This window comes from Calypte anna, chromosome 2 (assembly GCF_003957555.1).
Source record: "Calypte anna isolate BGI_N300 chromosome 2, bCalAnn1_v1.p, whole genome shotgun sequence".
NCBI lineage: Eukaryota > Metazoa > Chordata > Aves > Apodiformes > Trochilidae > Calypte > Calypte anna.
In genome coordinates, this window is record NC_044245.1 from 52716736 (window position 1) to 52729434 (window position 12699).

The 12699-nt window shown below is 39.4% G+C and overlaps 2 protein-coding genes and 1 long non-coding RNA gene across 3 annotated transcripts in view; 2 read left to right on the forward strand and 1 right to left on the reverse strand.

Annotated features, from left to right (window-relative positions):
• The window catches only part of GLB1 (galactosidase beta 1), a 61469-nt gene extending 53412 nt beyond the window's left edge, over positions 1-8057 (forward strand). Inside the window, exon 16 of the mRNA XM_030445212.1 lies at positions 7971-8057. Within this exon, the coding sequence (XP_030301072.1) occupies positions 7971-7985 (15 nt within the window). The 3' untranslated portion in view covers positions 7986-8057. The remainder of the gene's footprint in view (positions 1-7970) is intronic.
• Positions 8058-8525: 468 nt separating this feature from the next.
• LOC115597861 lies at positions 8526-11838 on the forward strand. Its single transcript, XR_003987202.1, has 3 exons — positions 8526-8585; positions 10268-10466; positions 11684-11838. It is a non-coding gene; the product is annotated as an uncharacterized LOC115597861 (long non-coding RNA).
• Positions 10581-11657, reverse strand: CCR4 (C-C motif chemokine receptor 4). The gene has a single exon (XM_030445215.1). The coding sequence runs from the start codon at positions 11655-11657 to the stop codon at positions 10581-10583; it is 1077 nt and encodes a 358-aa protein (XP_030301075.1).
• Positions 11839-12699: the final 861 nt, after the last annotated feature.

A 12699-nucleotide genomic window follows, 5' to 3' on the forward strand; every position in this document is an offset into this window, starting at 1 on the left:
GTGAAGGAGCCTTCTGAAGCACAGGTTAAACTGCTGAGGAAAAAGAGGAAAAGAAGCTGATAGCTCACTTTTAACCTCCCTCATGCCATGTCTGTTGCTGAGCTTTAGACTGCAAACTTTCTCCTGTTAACTGAAAATCTTGGTTGCTGTTTTCACAGCAGGCACATATGAGATAAGACAGAAGCTGTGCAGAAGGAAAATTTGCACTCTTTCCTTGCCTCCTCCATGTTAGATTTTATTTCTCAATTTTGCAATACTCCACTATGCCAGCAAGACTTCCCAGAAGACTTTAAAATCTTTTTTTTTTTGCCTTCAGTTTTAGGATGTGGTTTGCATCAGTCATGAATAGGTAGATCTGGTGTGGTGAACAACCTGAGAACCTGGTATTGTACCCACGAGGGGTTAGCATGATTTCCTGCAAAATTTTGTTGAAGCAGTGGCTTCTGCTACAGTGCATTCCTATGCTGCTCTCCTGGTCCTCTGTTCCAAAGCAGTATCTACTTTGAGAGATGAAGTTAAAATAATGTGACTCTTTTGACTACAGCCAAACGTAGACACCTACAGATGTGACTGTTTAAAGCACTGACTTCACCTGTCTTCTGCTGAAATAAAAGAAAATTGCTGCTGGTTGGTGTCTGCTGAAGCAGCTCTTTTTTTTTTTTTTTTTTCTACTTTTTTCAACTCCTACATTTGTTTTGCTTGACTCAAAGGCTTCAGAGGTGTTGAAGAAAACCCACAGCTTCTATGAAACCTTTCTAATTTTAACTGTCTGACACCAAGACAGTAAGTATTTTATTAATAGCCAAATTTTGACTCCTCTTAATGCCTTTTATTGGAAGAAAAGGGGCACACCCCATGCCACTACTATGCCAGAATTCATCTTGATCACCCACCCTAGCAAATACAGAGAACTTGGACAGAACATGCCAGTAATTCAGCTTCAAGAGCAGAAGCTGTATGCTGTAATCGCATGATTCTGAAAAACCCAGGCTGAGCAAAGATGCTGAAACAAGATAACAACAACAGCATACTTGACTTGCATGAAGTTTGTTTCTCCTTTCTATTGTACCTACAGGAACAGTGCTAAAAAGGGGATGTTTAAGCCCTATGGTGATACAAGCAAATATTGAGTGTTACAAGACACCAGCTGGATGAGAAACCATGTGAAAACAGGAGAATGCATAATAATGTGTCAGGTAAACAATAGGATAATTTTTGGCTTTTTAAATTTTCCTTTTTTCTAACCCAAGAAGGTTGGTAGTGGAGAGGGGAAAGAACAGAATTTAAAATAAAAATAAAATAATTTATTGTATGAAGTAAAAAGAAAGTAACTTCACTTTTGGTGCCTCCAGCCACCACCAACCAGCTACAGACTGTGGCCTTGCATCTCACTTAGCTGACAAAGGTGAATGATGCTGAGCTATCTGGTTTTCAGAGTTCCATATAGAGAAAAAATGTACATGAAAGAAAGGACATGAACTGAGGTGAAGATTCAGCTCCCCTGGCTTGATGTGCAGCTGAAGAAAATATAGCCAAATCTTGACAAAAATTGACCTAACCAAATGGTTGTGAATACCCATAGCTCTGCTGGAAATTTTTTTCCCAAGTGCTTATCACTGTCTTGTCTTCCATTTTATTCTTGCAATTCAATGTAGAAACAAACTGTGCTTTTTCTGACAGTCCTTGATAGGCACTGTGTATTTTCAGTTGTCCACAAATTGATAAGGCTAGATGATGCCTGGATCAGTTTCATTATGGTTTGTGGTGAGCAGGTACCTTCTTCAGAAATGCAACCACACTTTTGTACTTGTCCTGCAAGGTGAGTGAAAGAACATCCAGGTATTCCCACTATTTCTTCTCTCTATTGTGAATGAGTTTGTCAAGGCTCTGCCCAGCTGGCACAGCACATAAGAATGCTTTTGTCTCAGAGGCTGAGGGCTTCAAATATACGCTCAGCTCAGCTCATATTATTTGTTGTCATTATTTTATTTTTCTCATCTAATAAAAGTGGGGTTTTTTTTCAACTAAGAATAATGGTACTGAGTTTGACTAACGTCTGTCTAGCCCTGTATACTCTCTTGAAGGCAAGCATATCTGATTTCTCTTTCTGAGTTTCAGCATCCAAAACTTCAGGTGAAGTCTTTTCTTACTAAGTTGAGCTGAAACGTCAGGTATTTTAAAGTCCTTTCAGTCAAAGAGACTCAGCTTCATCTGCTGATTCATTCAACAGCTCTCTCACTGTGACTCAGTTTGCAAAAAACCCCTCCTTGAACTCTAAAGCTCATGCTCTGCAATGCAAGCTGGTGCACAGCAATTGAGATTGTTTAAAAGCATCAGCCCTCTTTTAATGACTTTGGTCTGTGCTCCATGGTGTGTTTTGCTCTTGAGGCTTATTCACTTCTTGTCAAGCTGTATGCCTTTTGATGAAAAAAAGTAATGCTGGTTTGACTTGGAAACAGTGTTCTTGTTCTTGTGAAGTCCTTAATTTTTTCCTGCTACCTGTTTTAGCATGTTCATGCAAATTGGTGAACTCCCCTACTGATTACATTATGTTAAAATGTCAAGTTCATGAGGTAAGCATGTCTAAAAGGAGTAGGGTTCTTGTCTGTGAACCTTCCTGTTTTAGGACAACAGTCACTCATTGACTGAAATATGTTCAAAATGCTCAAAACCAATTTTTTTTTTTTTTTTTTTTTTTTTTTTTAATAATGCATTATGAAGTTGTTTTCATCTCCTGTGGAAGCAGATGAATTCTGGGGGGCTTGTGAGTAAAAGAGTATGCATGGCTCTTGAATGTCTTGAGACAAGCAAGGTATCTTGCAATGAATTCACTGTTTTTTTTTTTTCCTCTGTAAGAATAAATACTTAGGCTCATTTAATATCTCTTTTATTTAAAGATCTGCAAAATGCCATGTTTTACTACAAAGCAGCATAGAGTCTTCATTTCCATGCAGCAGATGAAAGAGTTGAATTGACTAAGAACCCCAACAAGGCTGAAAACAGCACCTTAAAAAAGGCTGTGAATTTGGTTTGTGTTTTTTTGGTTTGGTTTGGTTTTGCTTTTTTGGTGTTATTTTTTCAGGAATAAGTAAAGCATAAGGGTGCTACAGTTTCCTTTAGGTGTATCAACTCTGGTTAATAGGTAGTGATGGGCATGCTTGGGCTACTTCTGCCTGGTTGAAGTTTGAGACCCAATATGATAAAAGAAGCCAGAGTGCAGATAGTGGAAGCTGTCTAGAAATAATATTTGGGTTTGGCTTTTTTTCTTTTTTTCTGCAAGCACAAGCATTTTCTGCATGAACATGAGCAGAACCAGTTGTGTCCTACCCCTGTGCACCTTGGTCTTCCTGCGTGGGACTCTCTGGTTTTGCTGTCAGAAAGGAGAAGTTCCTTTTCCCTCTAAGGAAAAGCACATCTGGCTGGTGGGGTTCTCAGCAGCTGCTCTTGTTGGGGTGGACATATCCAGCTTGTGCCATTCACTGATCAGACACGTGAGGTTTTTGCTGTGAAGGATCTCACTGTTTTGAATTTGTTGTTGGTGATGGTTTCTTGTTTGTTTTTACTGTACTTTAGGTTTGCTTTTGCAAAAAAACCCACAATATCTTGTGGGTCTTGTGGCTTCAGGTCTAGAAGACTTGACAGATTTTGTTAGGAGCTGTCATTAAAATATACACTGATAGGAGCTATTCTGCCTCATTGTTAGGGATTACCAACTTTTCTACAGCTGTTTCTGTACAAGTAGTTCACATCTCTAGAGTTCTTTTTACTTTTTTCCAGGAAGCTGGAAATGTATATCCAGTAGTTTGTTTGCATGACAGTTCATGAATTAGGCATGTGTCTTCCTGAAAAGTTAGGCTACATTCATTCCTATCATGGTATGATTGAGGTTTAATTGTGAATCACCTTAAAGAAAAGGTGAGCTTTTTAAATTATTTTTTTAATTTATCACACAATTAGTAATTACCCTGCATATGCACAAACCCATTCCTAGAAATTGAAACAAAAAGCCCCCAAACACCAAAAACACAAATTAAAATTCTTCACAGTTTTGGGTATCTAGTTCTCACCTTTCTTTTTCAGTCCCTGACACAAATTGTTAAATAATTATCACCTGAGCTGACCTTTCATGAATGATGATTTGAGGTTTGATAATTTAAATGTTATCCCCATAGTTCCATTTTGATTGAGTCTATAAAACACTCGTTCTTTACACTATAGAAGCAACAAAAATTCATTTGCTAGGCAATTTCACATGAACAAAGTCAAAAGATTTTAAAAACCCCAGAAAACAACAAACCACAGCAAAACCTCCCTTTCCTGACTGGTAGTCTTCTGCAGTAACATCTATCACTTTACTGAAATTTTGCTTCTAATGCTATCTTTTTGGGTTTTTTTAAATGTTAATCTTTTTTATTCTGGCATATTCCCATGGCTATGTGGAATAAGCTATTGATTGAGCAATGTGGTACATTCAGTCTATTGAAGTTGTTAACAAGAAATTTATTAAAAAAGACAAATCCATGCGTTCTTTTTACTGTTTTTGGTTATATAAGGATTTGTGAAATTATTTCTCCTATCATAATAAAATTGTAATAGTAATTCAGAGCAGAAACAATGAAATATTTTATTTCAATAATGTTAAAAATAGACTGTGCTTACTCTAAAATACTTCTCATCTGAAGCTGAAACAAAATGCAAACGATAGTAACGAGTTACAAGGTGTTGGTCACTAACCAATACTGCTGCCACCAAGAAATCTGTCCTCTCCCATGGACAGATTTTCATGAAACTGCCTCTTCAAATGCAGAAAGTTCTGCCAGCATAGTCTGCAGGCATCCTACTCTGGTGACTGCTGTGTGCAGAGAACTTGAGCTTAAGCTGGTGAGGGAATGAACGGTTTGACTTTCAACTCCAGGTGACTGTGTAAGAGGAGTTTAAGGCATAAGCTTTCATGCAAAAAGCCAGAAGCAGATGGGAGACAACCCTCCCCATGGGGGATTTTGGGTGTTCCCTCTTATTTCTGAGAAAGCAAGCAAGCACTGACCTGCATCGTGCAAGGATGGGTTGGTGAAGCAAAACCGAGGACAAAACAGCCTAATTCCAAACTTCTTTTTTCTTTCCTGTTGTAGCTTCTTCAGTCCCCTTTCTGTAACGTTGCAGATTTTTGTGTTGACACCTCCTGCTGTGGGTTTCACTCATCTAGAAAGCATAAACAAGTTTTTTTTTATAGCAAGAGCAGAACTCTTTGCAGCTAATCAGCGTTGTTTCTCTAAAGGGCCATCATACAACGTTGTTGTTCCTTGCAATCAACCAGCCTCATTTTCTTTCCATTCCTGGTGCTTGTGAATGAGCAACAAGGGCATAAGCAACAGGAAAGTCCATCATTCTCTTTCTTCTCTGTGTGCTTTTTACACCTTTCTCACTGTCCTGGTTTGGGCCAGGATAAAGGTAATTTTCTGTCTTGTACTTTTGCTTTCAGCTAAGTCTCTTGTAAGGATCTGCACTTGCTGAAATTAACAGCAAGTTTCTCAGTCAGTGTCTGCTTCTGGGACTGATAACACTCGGTGGTTATAGTTACTGCTGGAGACTGGTGTGCAGAGCCAAGGACACTGCTCGGTTCTGAAGAACATTTTGCCCTCCGGAAGGAGAGAATGAGTAAAAAGGTCACACCTAAAGCCCTCCCTTAGGGAGGAATGGACAAGGTAGGTGCCAGAATTGACCAAAAAGAGTATTCCATCCCATACATGTCATACTCAGTATAAATTTGAGGGATCATGAGGGTCAAACCCCTTCCTGCCCTTCCTGCTTCCCTTTCTTCCCCTGTCCCTGTTTGCTTCAGCATCCTGGGAGGATTCCATCCATTCCTCTGTCCTGATCCATGCCAGCCTGAATCCCTGTGTTCCTGCCTCCAGCTCCCGACTGCTGCCGACTCCAGGAGTCCAGCCTGGACTTTCCCAGGGCTGCCCTGCAGCTTCAGGGGTGACGTGAGTAATATTGGGAGTAAGGGGGGAGGAGCGCATTATCAATTCTCCTGTGTATTTGTATATATTTAGTAATTTTTCATTACTAAATTACTAGTAGTTTTTCATTACTGTTTCATTACAGCTGTGTAGTTTAGTTTCCAACCCATAAGTCTCTCTCCCTTATTCTCTCTCCTTTCTTTATCAGGGAGGGAAGGGGGATTAATAGAGAGCATCTGTCATTAGGTTAATTGCTGGGCCAGTGTTAAACTGTGACAATCATGTATTTTGGTAGCAGAAAAGACAAGCCACTCAGTCTGTGGTCGTGGTCTTACTTGTGGTCAAATTTCAGTTTACCAGTTTTAAGCAAGCACAGAGATCTGTTGTGATCTTTCTTTATGCTGTTTAAGATACTTGTGTTACTACAGTCAGGGAGGGACCCTCTCTTCAGTCTACCTGCCCACACCTCAGTACTTCTGTGGAGTTATTTTAAGGAGTGCAAAGTTCTTGAACAAAAGACACAAATATGTTTCTCATGCAGAGATGTCCACTTGTTGTTGCAATCACTGTCTGAGGTACAAAACTCTTTTCCTGAGCTTCTCAGAAAATGTAGCTCAAATGCTGCGGGCTTCTTTTGAACAGAAAAATAGAGCTGGCAATGTCAATCTTAATTCAGTCTTTGTTATCTTACAGGTTGCTAACAGCACTGAAAATGCCTTTTATGAGGGTTTCATATCTGTGGAAAGAGAACAGATTCTTGCAGATAATATTCTTTATTCTTTGCTATAGTCGTTCAAAGTAAAAACAAGGAAACAAACATCTTCTTGGCATTTTAAACAACTCTTAGTGCTTTAGAAGGATGTTTGGCTTGCTTTGCTTTGCTTTTCATTTGGTTGTTGGTTTACAACACCTAAAATTATAAAAAGCTTGTAGTGTGCAGGTATTGAGCTACATATGCTGAATGTATGCTGTTGCTCTGGAACAAGAAACTAAAACCCACAGGATCTTCAACTCTTCCAAGATGACTTGAAATAAAACAAACAACAACAACAAAACCCCCAAAATAATTAAAAAGAAACAAACTCCACAACACAAAAACTAAAGGAGTATGATGCATTGATCAAGTATGTGTTTGGGCTGCATTTATGCAGAGGATGAACTTTTTTCTTTTTCAGACATCTGCAAACACAGATCCTTGCTCTTTGGTATATTAAGACAGATAACACCCTGTTATCTGTACCAGTGAATAACATCTTTTGTTGGAACACAGCATTAGCTTGTCATTTTTATCCACTTACCTCCAGATACCATTCACATTAACCAGTGGTGGTTCTTGCAGAACCTGTATCCTGACAGGGACTTTCCTGGCTGGGCTTTTTTCAGATTTGGCTACCAGAAAGGGCACAGCGTTGGGCAGCTCTGTCCTGGAGTCCCCCTCACCAAGCTGAAATACAAATTCTTCCCCAGGAGAGCCCTCAGATTGTGTAAAAAATGTGCATTGTGCTGATAATGTCTGAGCTCTTGTTCTGTGCCTCAGCTCCCCTAGCTGTAACACAGGGACTTTCTGAAAATAAGTGGCCAATGGTGAAGAGAAGACATTAATTAATCCTTTCAGGAGTTATCTCATGCTACTACACTAATGCTATATGATTCTATAAGTGTCTCATAAGATGGGATTTTCTTGATTTTTCTGATGAATGACTGTGAGAAAGGAAATGATCTTGGAAGCATCTAACTTGGTTCCTCATCACTGATAGTGCCTGCTCCATTAAGAGTGATTTTCAGTGACTGCCAGTGGCACCTGTGTACCTCATTGCTGTCATCATTGTGAGATGATACTACATCAACTTTTAATGGTCTTATCAGTTATGCAAATTCTAGAAATCTCACCACACTTATGTTGACTGTTTGTTACCCAGTCTTCTACTTAACAGCTTCTTTTAAGCTTATGGGGGGCTGGTGCTGGGACAGTGTAGGATGGAGAAGAGCAGTCCCTTTCTTTCTTTGCAGGACTGGCCACTATAGACTGAGGGGAGCAGACTGGGAGAAGGCTGCTGGCCATGATGCTTCCTTTGTAGAACCAAAAGGGATATAGGTGTCTTCCAGAATAAAAGGTAAGTGTGTCATTCACTTTATGTGACTGTGATGGCCAAAGAGCTGTATGAAAATAAGTCAGCCACCTTGGTTTTACCTTTTATCATTAATACATAATATAATTAAGTTTGTCTACCTTTCTATGGTGGCTTAGCACAATTAAAGAGAGGACACAGGCAGGGCTTCTGAGGAACTCTGATGTAAAAATGTGTGTTTAGGAATGAGTCAGCTTTGCTTCACTTAAATGTCTATCCATTCTCTTTCGTGGTTCAGTGGGCCTGTACCTGTAATGAGTTTGGTCAACTGACATTTTGAAAGTCCCTGCTCTGTTTTAGTCTGTATTAATACCATTATCTCATCCTTTCTCCACAGCAGATTTCAGAGATCTCTCTCAAAAGAGGAGTGGCATTATCCACTGTAGCTCAGGGCATGAAGGAAGAATGTTTGTTCCAGGTGACAGAGAGGATTAAACCACCCATGTCTGGTGAGCTCCAGCCCCAGGCTGTGGTATCCTGAGCCTGTCACTTAAAGGTGAGCTCCCTCTTGCACCTGACTTAGCAAACTTGCCCAGAGCACAACTTTCATCTCAGTTGCTCATCCAAATGCTAGGATTCTTTCTGTGGTTCCTGTGAAAAAGAGAAAAGATCCTGTCCTGGTTTGGGCCAGGATAAAGGTGATTTTCTGTCTTGTACTCCCCAAAGCAGGGCTGCAGGTGGGACCTCTTTACTCCTTCTGGAGGGTAAAAGTTTTCCTCAGAGCTGAGCAGTGTCCTTGGCTCTGCACACCAGTCTCCAACAGTAACTATAAACATCGAGTGTTATCAGTTCTAGAAGCACACACTGTCTGAGAAACTTGCTGTTAATTTCAGCAAGTGCAACTACTTAAAGAGACTCAACTGAAAGCAAAAAGTACAAGACAGAAAATCACCTTTATCCTGGCCCAAACCAGGACAGATCCTGACAGGATTAACTCCTGTAAGGAGAGTGGATCAGGCCAAGCTGTTTGTGTGAATTTACTTTATGTAGAATTAAAACTTGTAATATATGTTAATGAATTTGTATTCATAACTAGAATTCAGGGTTAAACTGAGAGAGAAGTGAACAAAGCAGCTGAGACATGGCATTTTCCACTAGAACAATGTAACCAATACAAGGTCCTAACGGGATTTACTTCTATCTCGGAGATAATTAAAAGTGTAAGTCTTTTCCTGTAAGTCTTGTTCTTAAAACAAGACACTGCCAAGGCCATTTAGGCGCCAGCTGGGCACCAAAGGATGTGAACATCCGCACAAGAAGAGCATAAAGATGTCACCACCAATGGATAAGAAGAAAGTTATGGCTAGGGTCTGATATCGCCTTGCAACAATATAATGAAGTCAGCAAGAATTGAGAATGTAATGATGTTGTAACCTCCCCTTTTACTATATAAACACCCTAACCCTTTCTCTTAACCCTTGGAACTCTTTGTCCAGCGTGAGCTGGGAGTTCCCCAGATCAGAAAATAAATACCTTTGCTGTTTAAAGACTCAAAACTCTGTCTCTAAACAGTTTTGCTTGGCCTTTTTCGGCTTCACCTGACTTATGTCAGATCATTTCTGCACAATCTTTGTTTTGACTGTCTTTTGTTTTGCCAGGTACATGTCTTCAGTAAATGAAAATTGAGTCTTGAGGTTAAGTACTTTTTGGAACAAAGAAACATTTACTTTAAAACATATACTTTTAACCAAAATGCTTCAAATGTATTCACACATGCTGCAGAAGTTTTAAAAAAACACTTTTATTTAAAAATATTTTTAAAAATTCTCTATGTTAATTAAAATAAAACATTGCTATCCTGAATTACAGTTATAAAGTAATTCAAATATACGAAATATACACCCACGCATAGGCATATTTGTCAACTTGGATTCCTAAAAGAAAACATGTCTATAACACAATGTAATACATTTGCTTCACTTCTTTGTGCACATAATGAATATATTTTGTGTCCTTTTTCTCTGTGACAGGGATGTATATCCTCTCCCTGAGATAAAACATTTAACATGAGCAGGAACTATTAACAGCTTGCAAAGAGCGAGAGCGAACAAGTCCTACAGCAATCAACTGTATAATAAAAAAATGTGGTAGTAACCATCCTTCTTGAATAAATGAATGTATTTTCCAAATGGACCTGCTGATGACAAGCATCTGTCTCTCCTCTGCCCCTCCATACAGGCCAACCTCTGTCCTGATGCTGGTGAAAAAGCAGCACCATGGCACGGTGCTCTGCAGAGAGCTGAGGCTGCTGTTCCATCCAAGCAGTGATTTGTAATCTCAAAAGATAAAACCTGCCTCATCTGTCTCCCAGGTTTCACATCTAGGACAACTTCTGTCATAATGTTCAGAAAATCTATTGGCAGAAGTCAAAGCTGAAGTAAGTAATTATCCGGCACTACCTTATTGTTAAATGTGTGTGTATTTCCTTAGTTTTCCAAAGTTCCTGAGTTTGTTTGCCTGCTGGTGAGTTCAGTGGTTGGTCTGAACCACATTACAGAGCATCTTGTTCTGCTGTAGAATGTGTGTGGAATGAACTGGTAGATTCAGTGTAGTAAGTGATGGGAACTCCACACCACTTGCAAATACTCCCAGGTAACCACCAGTTCTTAAAGAGCATCTTCACATACTGCTTAAATTTTTCCCCCATGAAGAAGTAGATGACTGGATTGAGGCAACAGTGGAAAAGGCTGAGGATTTCTGTTACCTGGAGGGCATAGTCCAGATTCCTGCTCACTTGACAGTCTCTAATGACTCCTGTTATTTCCAGCAGTTGTAAGAAAATAACAATGTTGTAAGGAGTCCAGAAGAAGAAGAACATGATCATGACAGCAAAGATCATCTTCACAGCCTTATTCCTTTTCTCATTTCTGCAGTGAACTAATGTTTTAATGATCATGGAGTAGCAAAATGTCATGACAATAAAAGGAATTAGGAGCCCTAAAATATTGATTTTCAAAGTGGAAAAAAGTTTCCATCTTGTGAAATTGCCTGGATATTTTGGCTTGCAGGTAGTATAGTTGCGTTCATTAAAAGATTCTCTAAATATAAGTTCTGGAACTGATGCTGAAAGAGCAACTAGCCATACAACAAGGCTAGTAATCAAGCCATGGAAGGCAGTCCTTGCTTTCAAGGAAAACACTGCACGAACAATTGCCAGGTATCTGTCTATGCTCATAAGCATAATAAAAAATATCCCACTGTAGAAGCCAACCAGGTAGATCCAGGAAATGATTTTACACCAAGGAGTTCCAAAAACCCATTGATCTATTGTGAAGTAAGACCAGAAGGGCAAGGATAAAACAAAGAGCAAATCTGAGATGGCAAGGTTTAGCAGGTACACATCAGTCATGCTCTTCAGCCTCTTGTATTTGACAAGGACCACAATGACCAGAACATTGCCTATGAGCCCAACCAGGAATACAAGGGTATAGAGAACAGGTAGGAAGGAGGCTGCAAACCTCTTGACACTTTCCTTACTGCATGGTTTTGGAGCATCAAGATAGTCATTGTAATACTCATAAAAGGTTGAGACTTCAAATTCTGAGGACTCTGTACTTGAAGAAGTCATGTTTTGTTTTGCTTTTCTTCCTCCAGTTCCTGAGAAGGAAAGAATATAAAAACATCAGTGACTTGGAGTGTGTGAAGACCATGTGGTTACCCCACAAGCATTGACTAACTTGAAGTTCCAGTGCACTTCTCATTACAGGTTCTCCAACACTATTTAAGCATTATGGGATGAATATGCACACTTGCAACATGTACTCTCCTTAGCATGTGAGTGCTTAGACCTTGCAACATGGTGCAACTTGGATGTCAAGCATCCAAATTGTGGAGGGGAAAGAAAATAGGAATAAAAGATATGGACTACAGGTATCAAAACCGAGAAGGGTAAATCATGTGTGGAATAAATTAGAAAGTAAAGCTACTATTTATAGCAGTTCAGGATTTCATCCACCTTTTCCAATTAGGCAAACATCACCATAAGAAGACAGCAATTATATGTACCTGACTTTTTCTTCTAATGAAACTGCACAAAAAGTTGACAATGTTTTCAGTGAGTGCTGTCTTCAGTGGTGAAATCAGTAACAGGAATTTGTAATTTTCATGTCTATGCTCTTTCCTAATAGGCAGAGGCAGAGTGCTAAGCTATGCTACTTGGAGGTAAGTAACTTGGACATAGTGCAAATGTATTGCTGAAATATTGCTCTGTGTTATTCACAACACAGCGAGTGTCATCTTTTTAGCTTAACATACCAGAATTGTTTGAAGCCTGAGTTATATTCTTCCCCTTGATCTTTATTTTTATGAATGGGAAGCAGAAATGTATCATTGCTTTGTTTGTCTTTGCATTGTATGTTGTTGCTACATAACAGTGAACACTGACTGTCATTAACCTCACCTCTACTCTGTGTAGTCCCAGATATGAAACCTTTCCAGCGTTTCCTTGCCAATTCTTCTGACATTGTTACTTTGCCCAATAACTTACATTTGACTGAAGTATTTCTTCCAGAAAAGCTTGATGTGAAACCTTTCCAGAACTATAGTTCTGTTCCCTGATACACAGAGAGCAATTTAATCTGAATTACAAATCACAGGGACAAAACTGTTTG